The 24,644-nt window shown below is 40.4% G+C and overlaps 2 protein-coding genes across 3 annotated transcripts in view; one reads left to right on the top strand and one right to left on the bottom strand.

Moving 5' to 3' along the window:
• The first annotated feature begins 2,149 nt into the window (after positions 1 to 2,149).
• TERF2 (telomeric repeat binding factor 2) lies at positions 2,150 to 24,405 on the top strand. Of its 2 annotated transcripts, none has more exons than XM_055552918.1 (10): positions 2,150 to 2,528; positions 2,649 to 2,744; positions 3,379 to 3,509; positions 13,094 to 13,180; positions 14,466 to 14,612; positions 15,056 to 15,165; positions 16,413 to 16,805; positions 21,029 to 21,114; positions 22,755 to 22,795; positions 23,251 to 24,405. In XM_055552918.1, the coding sequence occupies exons 1-10, from the start codon at positions 2,150 to 2,152 to the stop codon at positions 23,407 to 23,409; spliced, it is 1,629 nt and encodes a 542-aa protein (XP_055408893.1). In that variant the 3' UTR covers positions 23,410 to 24,405. The 2 variants fall into 2 exon arrangements, with proteins under 2 accessions (XP_055408893.1, XP_055408892.1); XM_055552917.1 differs by having other exon boundaries at positions 22,752 to 22,795.
• NIP7 (nucleolar pre-rRNA processing protein NIP7) overlaps positions 4,907 to 24,644 on the bottom strand; it is a 30,231-nt gene continuing 10,493 nt past the window's right edge. Inside the window, exon 5 of the mRNA XM_055552924.1 lies at positions 4,907 to 4,945. Within this exon, the coding sequence (XP_055408899.1) occupies positions 4,922 to 4,945 (24 nt within the window). The 3' untranslated portion in view covers positions 4,907 to 4,921. The remainder of the gene's footprint in view (positions 4,946 to 24,644) is intronic.

Here is a 24,644-nt window from a genome sequence, read left to right as displayed (position 1 = left end):
TAGGCTACTTCTTCAGGCTTTAAAAGCCATTTTAAGGGGTCTGCATCATGTTCAAAAGTAAAAGGGAAGAGGGATGAGTGAAATTCTGATCAGTGTTCTACTGTATATTCTTTAACTCAGTAATTCTACTTTAAGGAAATTATCCTAAGGAAATAATTATGAATTTGTGCAATGATACATTTAAAAGGGTATTTCTAATATTGAGATAGTCTAGAATTACAAAATTTTGAAATAAACTGAATAACTTATAGTGGTGAAAGTGATAGTCTCTCAGTTGTGTCGGATTCTTTGTGACCCCAGGGACTGTAGCCTGCCAGGCTCCTCTGTCCATGGGATTTTTCAGGCATTGGAAGCAGATTCTTTACCACCTGAACCACCAGGTAAGCCCCCTTACAGTAGTTGTTTAGATAAATGAGACTTTGGTTCATTGGTAAAATGTTCAGTTCAGTTCAGTTCAGTCACTCCGTCGTGGCCGACTCTTTGCGACCCCATGAATCGCAGCACGCCAGGCCTCCCTGTCCATCACCAACTCCCGGAGTTTACCCAGACTCACGTCCATCGACTCAGTGATGCCATCCAGCCATCTCATCCTCTGTCGTCCCCTTTTCCTCTTGCCCCCAGTTCCTCCCAGCATCAGAGTCTTTTCCAATGAGTCAACTCTTCGCATGAGGTGGCCAAAGTACTGGAGTTGCAGCTTTAGCATCATTCCTTCCAAAGAAATCCCAGGGCTGATCTCCTTCAGAATGGACTGGTTGGATCTCCTTGCAGTCCAAGGGACTCGCAAGAGTCTTCTCCAACAACACACTTCAAAAACATCAATTCTTCAGCACTCAGCCTTCTTCACAGTCCAACTCTCACATCCATACATGACCACAGGAAAAACCATAGCCTTGACTAGACAAACCTTTGTTGGCAAAGTAATGTCTCTGCTTTTGAATATGATATCTAGGTTGGTCATAACTTTCCTTCCAAGGAGTAAGCGTCTTTTAATTTCATGGCTGCAGTCACCATCTGCAGTGATTTTGGAGCCCAAAAAATAAAGTCTGACACTGTTTCCACTGTTTTCCCATCTATTTCCCAAGAAGTGATGGGACCGGATGCCATGATCTTCATTTTCTGAATGTTGAGCTTTAAGGCAACTTTTTCACTCTCCACTTTCACTTTCATCAAGAGGCTTTTGAGTTCCTCTTCACTTTCTGCCATAAGGGTGGTGTCATCTGCATATCAGGTTATTGATATTTCTCCCGGCAATCTTGATTCCAGCTTGTGTTTCTTCCAGTCTAGCGTTTCTCATGATGTACTCTGCATAGAAGTTAAATAAGCAGGGTGACAATATACAGCCTTGACGTACTCCTTTTCCTATTTGGAACCATGTTATGTAGCTGCTAAAGACACCATAGGAAAAAAAAAACAACAATGACGTGCAAAGATGTTCATTACATGTTGGATGCAAATTGAAGTTTATATAAATATACATAGTATAATCTCAATTTTGTATATATACACACACACAGCGAAATAGGTATACAAGATATTGGAAAGCTATAAACCTAAATTTCAACCTTTCTTTTCATGTGGGATAATGTTAATATTAATAGCTGATTTAAACTTAAACCTTTTATTTTTTCTAATTGTTCTATATGTGCTACTTCTGTGATTTTAAAAAATTATGTCTTAGAAAAAAATTTAAAAAAAACGAAAAAAAATTAAAAAAAATTTATAAAAAGAAAATAAAAAATTTTTAAAGATTATATGTCTTACATGTTTAGAGATTTCTGGGGTGCCGACCATATTCTATTTCTTGACCCCTGATGGGTTAACACTGGCCTTTTGCTTTACTTACTAAAACGTAAACTTTAGAATAAAGTTTCCTCCCTGCATATTACATTTCACGATTTTAAAAATGCTTAATAAGATGCACGTATTTTTCAATAGTTTACACATAGCCCCGCGTCTCTAACGTTCCGTAATTTCGGAGTTGACAACAGCAAACCGTGGTTAGTGTATCCGTCTCGGCAACATAGACTTCAACTCCCAGCAGGCATTGCGGCCAGCACACTGGGATCTACGGGGTCCGAGAGGGAGGCTGGGAGCCTCCGGTTCTTTCCCTCCCAGAAGCCCGCGGGCGGCTCGGAACGCCGTCCGTATCATGGCCGCGGGAGCCGGGACGGCTGGCTCCGCTTCCGGCCCGGGCGTCGTGCGTGACCCAGCGGCGTCACAGTCGAGGAAGCATCCCGGCAGGGAGGGCGGGGAGGGCGCGCGGCGATCAGACGCGATGGCGGGAGGAGGCGGGAGCAGCGACAGCAGCGGGAGGGCGGCAGGCAGGCGGGCGTCCCGTAGCGGCGGGCGGGCTCGGCGGGGGCGCCACGCGCCCGGGCTTGGGGGAGCCGCGGAGCGCGGCGCGGGGGAGGTGCGGCTGGAGGAGGCGGTCAACCGCTGGGTGCTCAAGTTCTACTTCCACGAGGCGCTGCGGGCCTTTCGGGGTAGCCGGTACGGGGACTTCAGGCAGATCCGGGACATCATGCAGGGTGAGGGCCGGCCCTGGGGAAGGAGGCTGGGGGCTCCTGGGAAGGGGATCTGTGCACACTCCCCGCGCCCCCACGTGTCGCGGCTGGGGGTCGCCGAGTCAACGATGTCTTCTTTCCCAGCTTTGCTTGTCAGGCCCTTGGGGAAGGAGCATACCGTGTCTCGGCTGCTGCGGGTTATGCAGTGTCTGTCGCGCATTGAAGAAGGGGAAAATTTAGGTATGGCTATTTTTTTATGTTCTTCTCGTAGCTTATTTAGGGTTACATTGTTTTCAAACTTATATCCTGAAGGATTCGGGGTTAAGGTGGGCTCTTATGTTTCAGTCACAGTGGTCTTTTTCCTTCTAGAACGAGTTTATTCTCTGGCTCTACTTTTCTCCACTTAGTATTCTCTTGGCTGCTTTTTTGTGTTTATTTCCTCCCACCTGTTTCTTGCTCGCCCCAACTTTGTTGCTATCTAAATTGAATTATGTGAAGATGGACATTTTTCCTCCATAGTAGAGTGTTTTTAAAGTATGAGCACTTTTTTTTTCTTTTCCTAAATTGATCTTGACAGCTGTTTAGCAAAATGATCTATAGTTTCTCTTTGTATCTGATTCTGATATTTAAGATGCATATGCATGTGTTAAAAAAAAAACAACAATTTTTTACCTGTCCTGAAAATTACTGAAGGTCACTTGAAATTCAGAGATTTGAATCTGGACCCTTAACATGTTTGTAAGCCTGTAGCCAGGATATCAACAAATTAAATGCAAGTCTTAACTATATTTGCATGTTTTCTTTTATATATATAGACATAATTCTTCTGCTCTTTAGAAAACAGTTAAAGTGAAAACTGTGCTTTTTGTCCTAGACTGTTCCTTCGATATGGAAGCTGAGCTCACACCACTGGAATCAGCTATCAATGTGCTGGAGATGATTAAAACGGAATTTACACTGACAGAGGCTGTGATCGAATCCAGTAGAAAACTGGTCAAGGAGGCTGTAAGGCTCTATTTTTAATTTCTTTTTTCTTTTAACAAAGATAAGCGTTCTTTGAGGAATCAGTGCTTATCTTTCCTGTGTGGGGTGGAGGACAGACAGGGATGGAGAGAGAGCAAGTAAGCACACTCAAAACACATTAACTCACACACACAGGTGTTACTTCATCAGGTGACCCTTCCTCGTAGCCCAGTCTTGGAAAGGACTGTTGAGGCACATGCTCAGCTTTTGTGATTTTTGATGGTCTTCCTTGTGGCCATGACAGGAGGGGCCACAGTACACAGGAAGTGAGTTGGCATTGAAGAATGACATTTTAGAGGTTGTACCATTCAGAGCAGCATGTTGAAAGTGCTCAAAGTAACTGGCCTAGGATATGGTCACCCTTGTTTATTATAGACTAAGGAGAAGAGCTGGTGCCTTGGAAAATGTGGGACTGCATTGCGTTCTTTCATGCAATTACTGAGAGGCTTAGGAAACATTCCCTTTGAGCAGACAAAATCAGAGATACTGAGATAATCAGCAAATTAGAAAAACAGTAATGGTAGGAGGTTGGTGCAGGCAGCATTCTTGACAAGAAAAAAGCTTGTAGAGTGTCTAGGAATTTGGGACTGGAACTATGTTATGGTTCAGTTAGCTTTAAGTAGTGGAACTTATTTATATTTAAAACATTGAAGTGGCCATGGAACCAGTCAGAAAAAGCTTTTTCTTCTCCAATAACTAAGGCTGGGGGTATGGAAGCAGATGCAGAGATGGAGACTGAACAACAATAGCTCAGCATTGTCTTGGTGGTGAAAGTAAGGAAATTGGTAAGAAAAGATAAGAGCACCTCCTAAAAGGATGAGATCTCAAGAGCAGAGAGGTAGGAGATAAAACCTTGCTTAGCAAAGACTTTCGGACCCTTGGCTGTGTGCTGGGTACTCAGACACCCTGTTTAAAAAAAAAGTTAAAAAACTGTGTGGGATGTTTTATTTATTCAGTTAAGGACCTTGGGGCAGGATCTACTTTTGGTATTGCAAAGAATGCTGATAAAATTCCCATTCCAAGGAGGAATGATTACAAGAATAGATTTTTAGTATCGGTGAGTCAGGTTTGTGTCAGAGATAAAATGCCAGAAAAGACATTAGCAAAGGAGAAATCCATGCCTACTTGGAAAATAGCTTAAGAATCTTTTGAATGGGAAGAAATGGTGCTAGTTCAGGGTAGGAATCTGGTAGTGATTTAACTGTGTTTCTATCTGGAAGTCTCTGATGAGATTATAGTGAAGCTGCCCGCTACGGTTGCAGTTAGCTGAGTTTTGACTCAGCCGGGGCTGATGAGTCCACTTCTGTGCTCACTCCATTGGTTGTTAGCAGGACTCACTTTCTTGCTGGCTGTTGGCTTGAAGACTTCAGGTCCTTGTCTCTCCTTAGGGCTACTTAGAGCATAGTAGCTTGCTTCCCCTAGAGCAATAGTGATCGAAGAGAAGAGAAAGCTGTAGTCTTTTATAAACTAATCTCAGAAGTGACTTCTGCCATATGCTCTTGTTCACATAGACCTGACCAGCTGGATTAGTGTATGGAATGGGACTATGCAGGAGGTGGGGATCACTGGGAGCCATCTTAGAGGCTGGCTACCATAGTAATATCCAAGTTATTAAATGATGTTGTATCACTTGTCTCTTCAGTATATTTATTTATTTAAAAAATTTCTTATTTAGTCATAGAATCTGTTAGTGGTCATCTTTAGGAAAATATCTTGGAATGCCTAGGCTCACTGAGGCTTTTTGTTGCATTTTTAAGCTTTGTAAAGTATCACTGCAATTTATCTTAAAGTTTATTAAATTTATTTTTTAAAGTTTATCAAATAAGTTATTTGTTAAGTATGAACTTCTCCATGCATGGTCCGGGGATCTTTGCAGGTCTTTGGGACCCTGAAAGGGTTCAAAACTATCTTCATAATAATGCCAAAATGTTAATTGAGGTTTTCAGTGCACTGGCATTTTACACTGATGATGCAAAAGCAGTGATGGGTAAAATTTCTGGTGTCATAGCATGACCAAAGCAATAATAAAATGTATTAGTAGTCATTGTATTCTTCATTGGCACATGCTTACAGTTTAAAAAAAAAAAAAAGCCAGTTTCCATTAATGTCTTTGATGAAGCAGTAGAAATTAATTTTATTAAGCCTAATTAATTTTATTAATACACCTAAGAATGTCTGATGAAGCAGTAAAAATTATAATTTTATTAAGCCTTGAACAAAATGTTTTTTCAATATTTCATCTGACAAAATAGGTAATTTTCCTTTAGTATTTCTATTGCATACCAAAACATGATGGTTTTCTTCAGGAAAAGTACTTGTGTGATTGGGCTGCATGCTGACCTAGCTGCTTTTGTAATGGAACACTGTTTTTGAAATAATTGACAAAGTTTGGTTTTTTGGATGTGGTAAATCTGGTAGTCATTTTCTTGAGAGAGCAGAGTGAACTTGTCATGTCAATGAAAACAATTGGGAGCATGTGTTGCCAGAGATAAAATTTAAGCTTTTCAGGTGAAAATTAGAACTTTGGAAAACCTACATTCATATGCTAGTTATCTTTCCAATACTTAATTCTGATATGATTGATAATAATATTAATAACTGTGATTTTGAAAATATTTTTAATGAATGTATCAAACACATGGAAGATCATAGCTCAGTAAACCAATATTTTCCAAATGACCAATGAATTGTATTGCAAAACCATTCAAGGGTAATAGATCCATTAAAAGTGCAAGCTAGACTATCACATTTTAATATAATAATGATGAAAAGTTCACTTGCCAAAGTTTGGTGCAGAGTCAAAGAAGAATATCCATATTTTCTAAAAGAGCTCTTAAAATAATTCTCCCTTTTTCAACCTTGTGTGAGGCTGGAATTTTTTAATATCCTTCAACCAAAACAACATATCACAAAAGAATGAATACAGAAGCAGAATACCATCTTCTATTAAGTCAGATTTGCAAAAATGTAAAACAATGCCACCCTTCTCATTAAACTTTTGTCTTAGAAAATAAGTAGTTTTCATAAAGATATGTTATTTATATTAACCTGTAATAAGTTTATTGTTATTTTTCAATGAATAAATATCTTGAATTTTTATGTTTTATATTTCTAATAACAGTAAATATCAATGGATATAATCCATGTAAACAAAAATTCTTTGGGGTCCTCATTAACATTTAACAGTATAAAGAATCCTGAGACCAAAAGTTTGAGAACTGCTTCTGTAAGCTGTTAATGATATTGAGACTATGTTGGTTTTCTTTTTATAACTAAAAGAGGCCCCAGGTTTTGGTGAACACAGGAGAATAACATAAATGGCATGTCCTTGGGGAAGCATTTATGTGTTGCTTTTGCTGTGCACCTTTGGTAATAGCACCTTGATTTTCTTTGGGGGGGAACTTACCCCATTTGAGGGACTGGTGCATCTCACATTGTCTTAAAATTTTAATTTCTTGAAACAGAAAGCTTTGTCAAGGCTTTTTGAGCATTTGTGGTTCCTTAACATCCAGGTTTCTTTCTGAGTTTGCTTCTTTAGCCTTTCTTCACTTCTTTGAGTTTGGCTTTCTCTTCTTAGGTCCTTTCTGGCATTTCCTTCAACATAAACCTATCTCAGCTATATTGAAAATCTGTGCTTGGAATTTTGCTTTTGTTTAAGCTATCCAGAGACCATTGCTGTTGCTTACATGATAACCTTAACAGATACATGAGAAGAAATTATCCTTATCTCTGAAAACTTCCAAGTTTTCAAAAAGCAAAGTTTCATCTCTTAAAAAAATAACAGCAGCAAACAAAAACTTCCTGGGAATCAAATTAATGCATAGTTTTTTAAAAGCTCATAGTACAAACTTTGGAGGTAGGCTTTAAATTTATATTTTGAAAGCATTCACATTTCCTTTCTTGTTTCACAAATTAAACACAGTTGGGCCTGTATTCCAGTTCTAGGGAAGATAGATAAGCATACTCTTCTGTGTTTCTTAATGCAAGTATAAATCTTGGACAGAATGAATGGAGCAGCTATCTGAGAACACAGAAATGTAAAGGGCAGTAAGCAAATGGAGAAGACCAGAGTATGAAGGTCTACCAAACTGCTGATGGGTAGATGACCATTTTCCCCCTTTCTAGTATCACCAGGCCTGGACTTGAAGGATTCTGAAACCTGGAAGTACACTCCAGGTGTGAACAGAAATAACTCCAAGAGAAGCTCTTTCTCTGGTCTGAAGAGTAGGAAAGGGGATCAGCTAAGGGTCAGAGAGGGTGGAAGAAATCTCGGGGGTTTTTCCTTCCTTTTCCCCCTTCCCTGTCCTAGCACCCAGGCAGTGTTACACTGGTGGCAGCAGTGACACAGTAACGATTACAGTGGGGGGGGGGGGGGGGGGGCACCTAAAACCAGAGGAAGACAACCTTTTTCTTTAGCAGTGGAGCTGTAATTCCCAGAACTTGAAATGGATTCCACTTTTTTTTTTTTTTGTCTATTCTGATGCTTAGTCCTGGATGCAGATACAGTTAGTATGTGGCAGAATGGGGAAACTAAAGCCCAGGAATGCAAGGCTGGTTCAATATTTGAAAATCAATGAATGTACTTTACCCTGCTGGTCCAAAGAAAGAATCATATGATTATATCAATTGAAGCAGAAAAAGCGTTTGACAAGGTTGAACGTCAGTTCATGGTAAAAACACAGACCAAACTAGGAATGGAAGGAAACTTACTCAACCTGACAAAAGGCATCTACAAAAAACCTACAGGGAACATCATAGTTAATGGTGAAGAACAGAATGCTTTGACCCTAAGATCCAAAATGAGAGAAAGCTGTCTGTTCTCACTTCCATTCTACATCATACTAGAAGACCTAGCCAGTGCAGTGAAGTCAAGAAAAATAACAGATTGGAAAAGAAGGAATAAAACTGTCCCCTTTTTTCAGATCACATGGCTATCCATATAGAAAATTCCATGGAATATATCAAAAAGCTATATAATAAATAGTTTAGCCAGACTGCAGGATATAAGATCAACACACAAAATCAGTGAAATGCTAGCAGTGAAATGAAATTATCAAAACAGTATCATTTATAATAGTTCCAAAGAAGAAAAGAAAAAATACTTAGGTATAAATCTAATAATAAAACATGTAGGTGGGACTTCCCTTGTGTTCATTGGTTAAGAATCTGCCTGCCAATGCAGGGGACATGGTTTGATCTGGGTCCAGGAAGATCCCACATGCTGCATGCCAACTAAACCCACGTGCCACAACTGCTGAAGCCTGCGCGCCCTAGAGCCCATGCTCTGAAACCGGAGAAGCCACCGCAAGGAGAAGCCTGACACTGCAACCAGACGGTAGTCCTGCTCACTACAGCTAAAGAAAGCCCATGCACAGCAACGAAGACTCAGCCAGCCAAAAACAAACAAAAAATGTAGGATCTGTATGTGGAAAAATTATAAGATGCTAACGAAATCACAACCTAGTAAATGGAAAGAAATACCCTGTCTATGGATTAGAAGACCTAATATAGTTAAGATGTCAATTCTCTCCAACAGATCTATGGATTTACTATAATTCTAATCACAGCCTCTGCAGGATTTTCTGTTACAGACAGACTGATTCTAGATGACATATGGTAAGGTGAAAAAAAAAAAAAAAAACCCACTAAAATCACGACAGTTCTGTAAAAGAAGAACAAAGCTAGAGGACTCACACCCAATTTTAAGAATTACTATAAAGCTACAGTATTCATGACTATAGATAGATGAGTGGAACAGAAGAGAGTCCAGAAATAGACCCATACAAACATGACTGATCAATTTTTAACAAAAAAATGTGAAGGTGAACTTCCCTGGTGGTCCAGTGGCTGGGACTCTGTGCTCCCAATGCAGGGGGCCTGGGTTTGATCCCTGGTCAGGGAAGTGGATCCCACATTCTGCAACTGAAAGATCCTGCATGCCATAGCTAAGACCTGATGCAGCCAAATAAATATATATATTTTTAATGTGAAGGAATTTTAGTGGAAAAAGGATAGTCTTCCATAAATGGAATTAAAACAACTGGATGTCCATATGCAAAAATAAAGGAACCTTGACCTAAAGCTCCTACAAAAATTTGATTCAAAGTGGATCGTAATCTAAATGTTAAGCAATAAAACTTTTAGAAGAAAACATTTAAAAAAAACACCAAAAACTATGTCCTGGACTTAAGGTAAAAAGCTTCTAGATATGACACTAAGAGCATGCTCCACAAGAGCATGAAGTAGACTTCATCAAAATTAAAACTTGAGAAAAACACTGTTCAGAGAATGAAAAGACAAGCTATAGAGTGGGAGAAAATATTTGCAAATCACATATCTGACAAAGAATTTATATCCAAGATATCTAAAGACCTTTCAAAATGAACAAGAAAACAAACACCCCAAAGAAAACAACTAGAGAGAATATACTGTTGGCAAATAACATTAAAAGAGGCTCACTATTTAGTCAGTGGGGAAATTCTGGCACATACCTATTAGAATGGCTAAACTTTAAAACTCCTCTAACACTAATAAGTGTGAGTGTGAATATGGAGCAACTGGAATCTTCATACATTGCTGATGGGGATGCAGAAAGGTATCTCAAGGGCATTATTGTACTAAGGGAAAGACACAGGTCTCAAGGGCATTACACTAAGGGGAAGAAGCCAGACTCAAGGCTATATCCTTTAAAAACTAAGCTGAGTGACTCCATTTATATGATGCCATGTATATGACATTCTGAAGAGATGAAATAGTGAAAAGATGAGGGGTTAGGGGCGGGGAAGAGGTAACTACAGAGTGCAGCATAAGGGAGGTTTATTGGATCCGTGGCTCTGGCATCATTGTGGTGGCCACAGGAGTTGACACGTGTCAGAACAGTACACGCAAAAAGAGCTAAAACATAATAGGACCTAAATGATTTATAAAAGGTAAAAACCTTTGTATTCTTCAAAAAAGTAAGTATAGTCTTAGTATAGTTTTTCTGCTGATAATGATGTAAAAGTGAATATGATGATCTGATTAAAATGAAAAGACTTACTTCGTCCCCTCCCTGGCAGCAGGAACTTAGTGTTGTAACTGCTATTCAGAAGCATGTGACGCCCGTTTCCTTTGCCCTGTATGGTTGTGCTCAGCCTGTTGAGGACAGAAGCACCAGAAATTTGTATTTTCTGAATTCCTTTGCTAGTCCTCCTTCCCTTGATCTGTATGTATCTCCTTAAACTCTTCCCTGTGAAGAACTGAAAATATCTGTGGACCAGTTTTCCTTCCTTTTTTTGTGTGTGTGAGGTATGTTTCTTTGACACTGTATTTAAATTAGCTCCTTTATCCTATTAGATAACTCCAGGTGGTACCAATTTTTTCCTGGCTTTCCTCATTTTTAAAAAAATGTGCACATATGTTTTTAAATATCCTTTTTAATTTTCAATCACTGTTATTTACACACTGTGTGTGTGCTCTTGGAACATAGAACATAGGTTTCTTGACTGAATGACTCTCCTTTTTCTCTGTGGCTGAGGAGACCTTCTCATCCTACGTGGAACTTTGTCCTGTTTTCTGTGCTGCTTGTGGAGTTAGCCCCCTGGGGTTTATAGTATGAGAGGCTGTGCTGGTTCTCCTACTGAATTGGCCTGAGTTCCACTAGTGGAACTCTGGTCAGCAAGTCCCTCCCCCTGTCCACCCCCCAGTATATCCTCCTCTCATTCCCCCGTTACATCAAAGCTTGTGCATCCCAAAAGAACAAAACCACCTGTTCCAGGGGTCTGCTGTCCATTTTGCCTTTCCATAGGAGGCCCTATTCAGATTGAGTAAATGGTCTGTAATCCAGTAGATCAGATTCTGCTGTATCAGCTGTCCTTTTTTTTTTTTTCCAATGTAATATTGAATTAGTGGAGGTGATGAAATTCCAGTTGAGCTAGTTCAAATCCTAAAAGATGATGTTGTGAAAGTGCTGCTCTCAATATGCCAGCAAATTTGGAAAACTCAGCAGTGGCCCCAGGACTGGAAAAGGTCAGTTTTCATTCCCATCCCAAAGAAAGGCAATACCAAAGAATGCTCAAACTACTGCATAATTGCACTCATCTTACACTCTAGTAAAGTAATGCTCAAAATTCTCCAAGCCAGGTTTCAGCAATATATGAACCTGAACTTCCAGATGTTCCAGCTGGTTTTAGAAAAGGCAGAGGAACCAGAGATCAAATTGCCAACATCTGCTGGATCATCGAAAAAGCAAGAGAGTTCCAGAAAAACATCTATTTCTGCTTTATTGACTATGCCAAAGCCTTTGACTGTGTGGATCACAATAAACTGTGGAAAATTCTGAAAGAGATGGGAATACCAGACCACCTGACCTGCCTCTTGAGAAACCTGTATGCAGGTCAGGAAGCAACAGTTAGAACTGGACATGGAACAACAGACTGGTTCCAAATAGGAAAAGGAGTATGTCAAGGCTGTATATTGTCACCCTACTTATTTAACTTATATGCAGAGTACATCATGAGAAACGCTGGGCTGGAGGAAGCACAAGCTGGAATCAAGATTGCCGGGAGAAATATCATTAACCTGATATGCAGATGACACCACCCTTATGGCAGAAAGTGAAGAGGAACTCAAAAGCCTCTTGATGAAAGTGAAAGTGGAGAGTGAAAAAGTTGGGTTAAAGCTCAACATTCAGAAAACTAAGATCATGGCATCCAGTCCCATCAGTTTATGGCAGTAGATGGGGAAACAGTGGAAACAGTGTCAGACTTTATATTTTGGGCTCCAAAATCACCACAGATGGTGACTGCAGCCATGAAATTAAAAGATGCTTACTCCTTGGAAAAAAGTTATGACTAACCTAGATATCATATTCAAAAGCAGAGACATCACTTTGCCAATAAAGGTCCATCTAGTCAAGGCTGTGGTTTTTCCAGTAGTCATGTATAGATGTGAGAGTTGGACTATAAAGAACGCTGAGCGCCGAAGAATTGATGCTTTTGAACTGTGGTGTTCAACAAGACATTTGAGGGTCCCTTGGACGGCAAAGAGGGTCCAACCAGTCCATCCTAAAGGAGATCAGTCCCGAGTGTTCATTGGAAGGACAGATGTTGAAGCTGAAACTCCAATACTTTGGCCACCTGATGTGAAGAGCTGACTCATTTGAAAAGACCCTGATGCTGGGAAAGATTGAGGGCAGGAGGAGAAGGGGACAACAGAGGATGAGATGGTTGGATGGCATCACCAACTCAATGGACATGAATTTGGGTAAAGTCTGGGAGTCAGTGATGGCCAGGGAGTCCTGGTGTGCTGTGGTCCATGGGGTCACAAAGAGTCGGACATGACTGAATGACTGAACTGAACTGAATACTGAAAATCTAGTACCTTACACACTGTAGTACCTTACACAGTTGTTCATATGGTTGAAAAATAATTGTTAGTTTTTTATACAGGAATTTGATAGAATGTGAAAAGTTCTTGGGTATATAAGACTCAGTTTTACTTTTCAGTAGAGCTTATTTTGATATTTGATATTCTGATTATATCTTTCATTATTAAAACAGTTAAAAAAATTTTTCCTCCTTTTTTAGGCAGTCATTATTTGTATCAAAAACAAAGAATTTGAAAAGGCTTCAAAAATTTTGAAAAAACATATGTCCAAGGACCCTACAACTCAGGTAAATTTGATATACTTTGCTTCCATTACCTATATCCAGCTCATTGCTTTTTATGGGGAAACAGGGAAAGGGTTCTCTGTCAGGAATGTTAATATTCAGTTTCTTGAACATGTCTTTTATATCTAGGATAATTTACTGTTAGAATGGCTTTTCAAAAATTTGAAAAATTTACAGAAATCATTTACTTGACCATTTCTGCCAGGTATGTGACAAAACTAGTGATCAGCACCAGTACTAACACATCTGACTTTATTTACATAAATGCTGATCCTGCAGACTTGAGAATCTGCCTTACTGAGGACTCAATGCCTCTGTTTTCTGGTGTCAAAAACTCTGCTGGTACCCCGCTCTTTTTTTAATATATAAATATAAATTTTATTTTTGAAAAGTTAACACATGTATATAATACAACATTCATAAATACAACAAAATAGCTTAGTGAAAATTCTCTCATCTCTGACTTGGCTATCTCATTCCTCTCCTTAGAGGGAACCAATGCTTTTTTCTCCTTAACAGATTCTGTGCATATGTAGGCAAATAAGTGTGCATGTGTGTATGTACAGACATACACATATATCCAGTCTTCCTGTTCTTCCCATATACATATGTGAGTGTATTCTACATACAAACTTGACCATTAAATTGCTATTTTCACTTAATGTATCTTGGAGATCTTTTTATACTAGTACATACGGAGCTTTTCATCTGTTTCGGTTTTCTTTTTTGAAAGTTTAAAAATCTATATGTAAAAGTAGAAAGGTACTTTAGATCCTAAGTTCTTCATCTTTTTTTTTTTTCCTTTTGTATAGCTAAATAGTAACCAACCGTGACTGGTCAGTAATTTTTGACCTGTTCTACACTGTAGTGGAGAAGGCAATGGCACGCCACTCCAGCACTCTTGCCTGGAAAATCCCATGGATAGAGGAGCCTGGTAGGCTGCAGTCCATGGGGTTGCTAAGAGTGGGACACGACTGAGCGACTTCAGTTTCACTTTTCACTTTCATGCATTGGAGAAGGAAATGGCAACCCACTCCAGTGTTCTTGCCTGGAGAATCCCAGGGACGGGGGAGCCTGGTGGGCTGCCGTCTGTGGGGTCACACAGAGTCAGACACGACTGAAGCGACTTAGCAGCAGCAGCAGTTAACACACTGTGGTAGGCTTCCTTTTCTCCCAGTGCTATTCATTGACAGCACTGAGAAAGTTCTGATAGTGTTGTCTTAACTCATCACTGAATCTTTACTGGAGTTTTTCTTTCTCATGTTTCAACTATTGGTCCTTTGTGTAGAAGCTGAGAAATGACCTCCTAAACATTATCCGTGAAAAGAACCTGGCCCACCCTGTGATCCAGAACTTCTCCTATGAGACCTTCCAGCAGAAGATGCTGCGCTTCCTGGAGAGTCACCTGGATGACGCAGAGCCCTACCTCCTCACGGTGGGGCTTGGAAACATTGGTCATCCTAAGTTTCAAAGAAAACCAAAAGTCTGGCTTTTGCATGTGACCCCAAAGGTCTATGTAGGATTCAGAAACTAGATTAGGGGTGAGAGTAAAAGGACAGAAGAGGAGACATAAAGTAAAATCACTTAGTTTGTTGTCCAAAATAACTGTTTGGAATTCTTGCAACATCAAGATCCTTTTAGTACCACTCAGATTGAGTTCTCCTTTAGTATAGAAAACTATGAGCCATTGTGTGGGGAAGGAAAGAAGAAAGAAATTTAAGACAGTTCTTTAAGTTTTCTCCCTTTTTATGTCCTCCTGTAGTCTTTGCCTAAATTGGGTTTGTAAATGAAACATGCTTGCATATTGAATATGTTCATGGTAAAAGCAGAGAGTTAATGAAATTCTGTGACTTCCTATTCTTATTTTTCCTTTCTCAGATGGCCAGAAAGGCTTTGAAATCTGAGTCCTCCGCCTCAGCCACAGTGAAAGAACCACAACCTCAGCCAGCACCAGAGCCTGTGGAAAAGCCACTCAGAGAACCTGCCAGGTAAGAGGGATGCACTTTTGTGATGTTGGGATGAAAAACAGAGGTTGTTGGAAGCATAGTCGTCATCTTAGAGCAGAGTCAGTTCTTCCTGGTGATTTGACTTCCTAACATGTTACTGAGCTACTCAAGGAAGGCACTGTGGGTTTCACAGAGCACACCCTGGGAAAATGGGAATATTGAAAACAGGATGTTAGGTCTTAGGCAGAAGTTCCCGACTGGCTATTTATTCTTCAAAGGCTCTTTCCTTCTGTTTCTCTGTCTTTGCCTCAGTACTTCCCTGTTGATATGTTATCTCTTAATACAGCGTTCAGACTTGTGAATCAAATTGCTGAGACCAGTTAACAAAGCAGAGATCTCTTTGAGGGCCCTGTAGGAGATGTAAAGGAGCAAAGTGGGTCCAGGATAATACAGTTGATGGTATGGGACTGTGACCCAGAGAAAGCATGCTTTCCAGCTTTGTGTGATTGTTGCAAAAAATATTTTTTGAGATTTCCCATTTTTTGAATGTTGGTAGTTAGTCTAATTAAGGGGAAAGAAAAAAAGGTTAGACAAGACACATCTGCCAGCTAGGATTGGCATGCAGGCTGCCAGTTTGCCTTCTCCTTACAGTGTTTTCTTAAAACATACTAGCTATTCCAAATGCTCGATGAACTTTATTTTGAACAGGCAGTTTCTCATTGTTCCAAGACTGTGGCATGCCCCTCACTGAGACTTCTCAAGATCCCATTTATAAGTGTATTGTAGGAGAAATAGGGCAGAATTGAGACCACTCTTTAACTAGTCTCACATGAGGGTTGGACTGGGACGGCTGGAAGAAGAGTTTAGACTTGAAGGTGAGATTGCTGGATTATCAGTTGGTCATCCAGATGGACTTACAGCTGTTAGACATTCTGCAGAGCTCTTGCATTAACGGAAAGCATTGCTTTAGTCCATGCAGAGTAACGGATTAGTGCACCCGCTGAAGAGGTCTCTGGAGGGAGTATCATTGGCCCTAGTTCCTTTTAGGTTCTCTTGAAGTTTAAGCTTCATAATTCAATTTCCATATCATATTTAAAACCTCTGCTTAACACTTATAAATCGAAGTGCTTATAAATAAAGGCTGTATCACGCACTTTTCTTTTTTTTTAAATGAAGCGTTCTCAACTTGAGTCTATAATTTGAAGCTTCACAGTTTGAAAAAGTTGCAGCTGCTTGGACAGGCCTCAGCAGTGGTGAAACTGATTTCTCTGTGTTTGCGTTGTTTGTAGGCAGCTACAGAGCACACCCACCACCATTGGGATTAGGACTCTGAAAGCAGCTTTCAAGACTTTGTCCAGTGCACAAGATTCTGAGGCAGCCTTCTCAAAACTGGACCAGAAGGATATGGTCTTTCCTAATAAAGCGTGCCCGCCATCACCAGCCCTCAAAAACAAGAGAACAAGAAAAGATGATAACGAAAGTTCTGCCCCCACTGAGGGTGAGGGTGGCTCTGAACTGCAGCCCAAGACCAAGCGCATGACAATAAGCAGACTGGTTTTGGAGGAGGACAGCCAGAGTACTGAGCCGAGCTCAGGCCTCGACTCTTCCCAGGAGGTCACACCGGCATCACCATCCAAGCCCACTGTCCTCAACCAACCCCTCCCTGGGGAGAAGAATCCCAAGTATGAAGACCTTCTTTGTAGAAGTTTGGGGGCTGGTTGGTGGTCCTGGTTAGGCCTGGTATTGCTTCCATGAATGAAGTAACTTTCAGCTACGTTATTCACCACCAAGGCTTGCTCAGACTGCTAGAGTGTGACTCAGGGTGGGGAGGGACATCATAGCCATTCTGCCAGTTCTGAAGCCCTGTGCTGGGCTTCCAGGCATTGCACTAGGTGGGAGTGGAAGGGTGTCAGAGCCTCCTCCTCACCACTGCTTCCATTTTTAGTGAACTGCTGAGTGCCTTGACTACTAAATAGTAGTCTTCTTACAAGAAGTTTGTTTGAATTGGGCCACATTATACTCTGATCCTTAAAAGAGATTTATGAATATTTATAGTTTTGCACGTTCAATGGACATTTGAAACTTGGCAAATTCAGTAAATACTAATCTCTCACATTCTGCTAGGCTCTGTGGGGCAGTGGTTAGAGTGCTTTCATTTCGCTCCACTTCATGACCCCAACCTGGCTTTCAGTTTTGCTACCTTTGTGCCCTCTTGTGGATCTTTGCTTTAGGCTGACTGGTCTGCTTGTTCCCCTTAACCCTGTTTCTGTCACTCTGCTTTTCTTGGTGCCTCTCATTCCCCACATTTGGACTATCATTCCTCCATCGCTTGTCAGAACCCCATCCGTCTTTCAAAGGGAAGAGAAGCGATGTTAACTGAATACTTTGTGGGCCAAGCACTTTCAATTATCTTAATATCTACGCTCCTCACTCTGAGTGATTTATTAGCCCCATTTTATTGGTGAGGAAGGTTCAGAAATGTTACTAACTTACCGGAAGTCATACAGCTAAAAAGTGGCAAAATTGGGCTTTGGGATTTTTAAATCCTAGTTAGTCTTGACACAAAAACCCATGTTGATACACCATGTACACCAAGCTGCTCCACCTCCATAAATTTCCCCTGGTCAACCTGCTGTAAGTGATCACCTCACTGGTCTAAGGTCACTGCCATCTACTTCTGCACTCTGTTGTAGTTGTTTGGGGACCTATGCCCCAGCATGCTTGTGCTAGGTACTGTGTGGGGCTGTGGCATCTGATAAGTGATTTATACTCAGGCACAGTTCTGCACTATATACCACTATCTGCATTTGGAAGTGAGTCAGTCATTGGCTGGGCTAAGCTGAATAACACACAATTATTCTCATTTGATACCTGATCTCTGCCTCTCACAGCAATTCTATGAAGTATAGGTGTTGCTCCCATGAACAGATGAGGAAACTGGAAAGAGTATGATTACAGTGGCTTTATAAATGGAAGGATCTGTCAAAGGTATGAGGAAGGATGGGTACTCTTTTAAAGCAGAGGTTGGCAAATTATGGCCTCTTGATGAGTCCACCTGTTGCCTGTTTTTGTAAATAAAATTTTATTGGAACAGCCACACTTATGAATTATGTATTGTCTGTGGCTGCTACCTTGAGTTGAGCAGTTGCAACAAAGACAGTAAGGCCTGCAAAGCTTAAGACACTATATGCACTTTATAGAAAAAAGGGATTCCCTGACTCTGGTTCTAGAAGAAGCTTATGTGAGGTGCCCTGGGAGCTGCAGGGAAGAAGAGCTGACCTGGGCAGCAGAGTTGTGGGTGGGCAACCTTGCAGAGGGGCTAGCCTTGGAGAATGAGTAGGAAGTCATCCAGCATATTGGGAGCTGTGGGGTTCTGGGCAGTGGGAACCTCTTACAGCTCAAGAAAGCCTGGCATGCCCCAGAAACTGTCATGCAGTCTGTATGGCAGGAGAATACAGTGCACAGAGAGGATGAAGGGAGAAGGGTCTGGAAGGTAGATGGACCAGATTTTAGCTCCTATTATGTTCTATCAGGCAGAGATTCTCAAGCGGGGCTTCACATCAATTACCTGCAGTGTTGGGTTCCTGACTACTGAGTGAGAAGGGACGGGGAGTGCTCTCTAATCTGCTTTGCTGTGCCCCAGATAAATCTAATACACCTAATCTGAAAGCCTCTGAGCAGACATCACTGACAGCTTTTGTACCAACACTGAGGGAAAGGAGAGGAGGGTGGTGGAGCCTGCTGCCTGGTGAGCAATCAGGACTCAGGGGAGGCTGGGCCAGTGGCATCTCAAAAAAGGCGGGGAAGGCAGGCTTAGGGTCTGTCACCTTGATGGGGCTTTCATATCCCTCATGGCACCTGGCACAGAACTAGTGCTTTAAGAGGTATTTTATCAACCAAACAAAGTAACAGTTCTTGGTTCTCGGAATTTAAGGAGCCACCAGCAAAACTTCTATAAAAGGGTAAGAAAGGAAACATTTTAGCCTTTGTGGGCCACTTGTGTCTCTGTTGTATATTATTTTGTTTTTTTTACCACCCTTTGAAAAATATAAAAACCATTCTTAGTTCAAGGGCTCTATAAAAACCAGTAGCCACAGGCTGTAGTCTGCCTATCCCTCTAAGACCATTAAGTTGTTCTAACTTCACCACTTAGGAGCGCAGTGAGCCAGGAGTCTGCACAGCCAGCTAGCAGTCAAGATGAGAACCAGGTCTGAGCCCTGTCTACAACATGAGAAGTTAGGAAATACTGAAACGTTTATACATGTAATAAATGCTGAGTTCAGAGGAGGCGCAGAAAGTACCAAAGTGATCTGCAAAGACAGTCTACAGAAGAATGACCAGCCACTTAGGTGAAAATGATGGACCTAGAGGTAAAAACCAGTTTTATCCCAGGACTTGGATAAATTGATGGAAAACTTAAACTCTGATCCTGACTTTTATTTATGAGTAGTACTTAACACAGCTAACATCCTGAGATGGATAAACCTCATGTAATTTTTACTCTGTCTCAAATCAGTTATTCTTAGAAATATCCTTTTGGAGGTTATGATCTAATTTAAAAACAAAGAAAAGAGTCCACTATTTGTCTCAGTCACTTAGTTAAGTAACTGTATAGAAAACTTATGAAATTTTTTTCAAGTGTATGCATTTATTAAGCAAATTGCTTTCATTGCTCATTTGAAAAATACCCAGACAGGCTTTGCAACAAAATTTCATAGTGGGGAAGAAGACAGCAGTTTGTCTGTGCTCTCTTGTCAGGTTTTTCAGGTGATTTTGATCTTTATAAATTCTTCAAAACTTAGTTCAGATACTTTCCATGTTTGTTTTGTAAAGGATGTTATAATTCTGAGGTCGGATTTGTGCTATGTACAGTAAGACTGAATATATAATTCCATTTATTTAGCAACTTGGATTTTGGATTATTTTATAGTTTTGGAACTGTTTTTGGTTGCAACTAGGTACTAAAAATTTCATGTTTACAGGGAGGATTCTTGTTTGCTTACTATTGTAATCTTTGATAGTATAATTCCTTTATGGCTCTTTGATAATCCAATTGTTAGTTTAGTTAATCTCTCTCCAGCTTCTGTTAGGGTATGTGTTACGGTGCAAGGTGTTTGGGGTAGACAAATGAGGATAATGGTCTCTGATGTCAAGGTGCTTATGGTTACAGGTATGGCGTGAAATGGTTGTGTAGTACAGTGGAAGCAGAGGAGCAAGGGATTTTTGTATGTGTCGGGCAGTCTTCATTGAGAATAGTGGCCTTGAAAGACTTCACTTGGCAGGGAAGGGAATCCCAAGCAGAGAGAACTAAACAGAGAGGCAGGAAAGTAGAGCTCATAGGAGGGAGGAGGATGAGGCTGTCCTGTTTGAGTGAGTGTGTGGGTGGTGTGGCAGGGATGTTGGTGGAGAAAGGAGGAATGGATGAGAAATTGATGGGCCAGACTGGATGATCTTGGCTCCCCTATATGGCCATTTAGTCTTAACTGTTTACAGGGTGAGAAGTATCACTGAATAGAGAGAGGGGTCTGTAAGTTTAGGATGACTGTTCAGGTGGCTTTGGAAGGAGAAGGGGCTGGAGGGGAGAGATTCCAATTAAGAGGCTAGTATGATACTGGTGAAAGGTACTGGACCGTGGGCTTGGGCTTGAGGAATGGGGAGGAAAAGGAGAACACACCAAAAAAAAAAGGAGAACACTCCAGAGATAGGAACAGAGCATCTCTATGACAGAGGGGAAGAAATCTGCAGCTTCTAGGTTAGAATAACGCTGAAATCTTTAGGAGTTCAAACCAACCAAACAAAAAGCCCCAGGAAAATGAACAGGTTGTTGAGGGGATGGTGATGTATTCAGTGCTGAGTTTGGGATGATTTTGTTTTACACCTTGTCCTCTCATTGATTTTACCTCAGAGTAACTAAAGGCAAGTGGAACAGCTCTAATGGGGTTGAAGAAAAAGAGACTTGGGTGGAAGAGGACGAACTGTTTCAAGTTCAGGGTAAGCCAGAAGATTCTCACTGGTCTCTCTCCTTGACACTTGCTGAAGTACAGATGCATGCTACTGTTACATCAGTGTTCCAGAAACTGCTCGTCTCCAAAATAGAAAAAAGTTTAAAAGTTCCATATAGTGATTCATGAGGAATCAGTTTTGTCTTTTCCTATTAAAGAATGGAGACTATCAAAGCAACATTTTACAGTTAAAAGAAAATTCTTGGTTTGGTTTAATAAACCCTATATTTAATGGTAGTTGATATTCTTCCCAAAGTATTTTAATTAGAAAAGGTAGACGTGGTCATTCCCTACATTTCTTATTTAACTAAATGGTCAGTTTCTGTATAATAAATGTTTTTTTTCCAAGATGAGAAATGTTCCTTTCCCTTAATGAATACTAAGCTTCATAGCATTTGCATTAGGATCCCCCGCCACCCCACCACATACTTTGCACTCTAATGAAAATATCTACATGCTAAACCTTAGTCTTGTAGATGCTGAAGACTTTTGTAACACAGCAGCAACCAGTAATCTTTTGCCGGTCTCAAAGGTTTTGTCCTTAAGAATTACCTTTTGTTGGCAAAAACATAGTTGGCAAAATCAAGATTACAGAGAAGATGGGAGAAATAACGATTAATAAAAGTGGCATTAAATATGTTTAAAAACAGGATATAAAAGTTCTAGAAAACATCCACTTCTGATGCAGTCCAGATTTGTCAGTTTCAGAAATCTGCTTCTACTATATATAGTAGGAAACACTTCATAATTTAAAAATAATCTGGTCCTGTAAGTACCCCTTCTTCTGCGTTACCCTCCCTCATTCTTTAGGAAGCATTCCTGGGACAGTGATGTCTGCTAAGGCAGACCCTGCAGCAGGTTCCACGTTTATGCAACTTTGCCTTATGCAGCTTTTTAACTGGCTCTTGTTGGCTTGAGATGGCATGTGTTGTATACCCTCCTGTAGCCCTCTGGTCCTTTAAAAAATTATCTTGGTCCTTGTTTTATGAAGCCTGACCTATATCCATAATGATGAAAAGGTAGAATCTGAATAGATCTCACATGGTCTGTTGGAGTGGGAAACAATAATTATTACCCCATTCTTTTTGTTTGAGGAATTGAGCCAAATTTTACTTACATCTAATATTTTGGAAATTAAAAAACAATAAAACTGGGTTATTTCAAAGGAGTGGTTAACAAGGAGTTAACAAATTATACACACACACACACACTCATAGGTGTATGTATATACACAAATACATATATTACATATTCACACATATATATGTATGTGTATATTAGGAGTATATACATATATTAATATATATATTAGGATTTTAAATACCACAGTTCCTCAGTTAAGTTTAGAAAATGATATTGGTTTTACTAAAGAGCCTGAAATCCTGACCGTTTACTGAATGCCTGTTTGTGAAGTATTTGCTTTGTACAGATTCTCATGGACTGAAATGATTGGTATCTTGCAAGCAAAGGACAAAGACAAATTATCCTTTAGTGATATCCTTTATTCTCTCAAAGTTTGTAAAATCTGAATCAAGTTTTCCCTTTGGGGATGTTCTGTGTCTTTTTCTTGTGGGTTGTGCTGAGAAAGGTGAGCTCTGACATGAGTCTGCTTCTAATGTTTTCCAGCAGCACCAGATGAAGAGAGTGCAACCAATACAACAAAAAAGCAGGTAATTTTTTTTAAACTGTCTTTTCTAATCTTTTCTGGTTGTAGGGGTAGAAGAGAGGTAAAATAAGTACCCACATTTCACAGGCATAGACTACCCATGCACCTGGTAAAAAAATTTAATTGTAGTTTTCAGATAATCCAAACTAAAGTAATAGTTACTCTCTGGAAGAAAAATCTAGGTCAGAAAGCTGACAAATTTCCCAACCATAAACAATACATGTTTAAAGTTCTGAATGCAGAAATGATTATTAGTTGAGGACAAAACAGTAAGACACTGAGAATTAGTAGATGTTCAAATCCATGGTGTTAACTTATAATCTGTATCATGTTTTAAGAGTATAAATCCTTCCTTTGGGTTCAGGTTATTCTCCTAGACCTCTTCACTATATGAAAATGTAAGTGGAGTGAACAGGTGGTGATAAATCCTTTGCTTCTCTCTCTCCTTTTCCCTTGCAGAAGTGGACTGTAGAGGAAAGCGAGTGGGTCAAGGCTGGAGTGCAGAAGTATGGAGAAGGAAACTGGGCTGCCATTTCTAAAAACTACCCATTTGTTAACCGAACAGCTGTGATGATTAAGGATCGCTGGCGGACCATGAAAAGACTTGGCATGAACTGAAACAGGCTTTCATTTCCACAGAATTCACAGGAGCATGGTTCCTAATAATAGCCCCTGGTAGTCTGCTGTTTCTTTCAGAAGGTGGGCTGGGATGAGAATTTTGGGCATCCTCCTCTCATGTGGGGGAGGTCCCAGTTCCACTTCATCACAGTTGGAGATCATGGAGCTGAGAAACAAAGCCAAGTCCACCCCATGTCCTTGGCAGAGATGACAGGCACACAGCTTGTACAGTGCCAGAATACCATTAGTATTTCCCTTCTTTAGTGGTTTGCTTGAATTTAAATCCCTGGTAATCAGTAGAACCTTCTCCTAGGAAATGGTGGAGTCTATTAGGAGCCCCTTTTGACTCCATGACCTGTTAAAACCAGCAACATGAGCATTATTTGGAGTGAACGTCTTCCAGGTAAAGCTTTGGCCTTCTGATGCAAATGCAAAGGAACTTCAACTGTCGTGAGCCCAGGTTGATGAGAGCCCAGTCCTGGTGGAATCAGAGTCCCTTTAAACATTGTTCAGCCAATTGTGACATCAACACCTAGAAACGTGACTGCCTTGGCATTTGCTCTATTTGCTGGCCTCCGTAGGCAGGTTTAACCTCCACTTCTCACGTGGTTGAACCAGTGTGTTTTTTGGTAAAATGGTGATTGTAGATAAGCTTAGCCCCTGTCCCCATCCATTCTTCCCAATTCCCTTCTTTATGCTGGACTTTTAAAGCTTAAAAAAATCCTGATTAAGTATAAATGCCTAATTCCATTCTTTGTGAAATGGTTGCTTCCGCCTGGTTCCCTAATTGTGCTGTGTTAGTGTCTTGCACTGGAATTCAACATTCCCTTCTCCTTTTGTACTGTGTTGTGCTTGCTGTCTCTCAGATCCTTAATGACTGTCTTTTTAGCAAAAAAGAATTTCAGTAAAGTGTTTTCTGTAATCTTTTTTTAAAATGAGAACTAATTATTGTCCATAACTTGTAGCATTCTTCATTAAAGTCTTGCTTCTCTCAAATTTAAGTAGCTGTTTAATTGCAGCTGAAAAAACGGAGATAGCAAAATGCTGAACAAGCTTTGGTAAACCCTGCTGTTTGTGTTAAGAAACTAATGTCAAACTGTATTGAATGTTCTAATCCTTAGAAGCTGTGCCATACAGACATGTGGAAGTTTTTCTTAATCTGTCTCATTTCTTCATATACCATACCTCTGAGGACAAAAGAATTCCCTTTTGTCCATTTCTTTTGACAAAACAAA

The sequence above is a fragment of the Bubalus kerabau genome, chromosome 17 (genome assembly GCF_029407905.1).
Source record: "Bubalus kerabau isolate K-KA32 ecotype Philippines breed swamp buffalo chromosome 17, PCC_UOA_SB_1v2, whole genome shotgun sequence".
Taxonomy (NCBI): Eukaryota; Metazoa; Chordata; class Mammalia; order Artiodactyla; family Bovidae; genus Bubalus; species Bubalus kerabau.
This window is presented reverse-complemented; position numbering and strand designations above follow the sequence as displayed.

Bases quoted from the DNA above. Each gene is read 5' to 3' on its own strand.
- TERF2 (XM_055552917.1), top strand. From the start codon at position 2,150: ATGGCCGCGGGAGCCGGGACGGCTGGCTCCGCTTCCGGCCCGGGCGTC. The intron at 14,613-15,055 runs GTGGGGCTTGGA...TTCCTTTCTCAG, and splicing joins CAGAGCCCTACCTCCTCACG to ATGGCCAGAAAGGCTTTGAA. The intron at 21,115-22,751 runs GTAAGCCAGAAG...AATGTTTTCCAG, and splicing joins CGAACTGTTTCAAGTTCAGG to CAGCACCAGATGAAGAGAGT.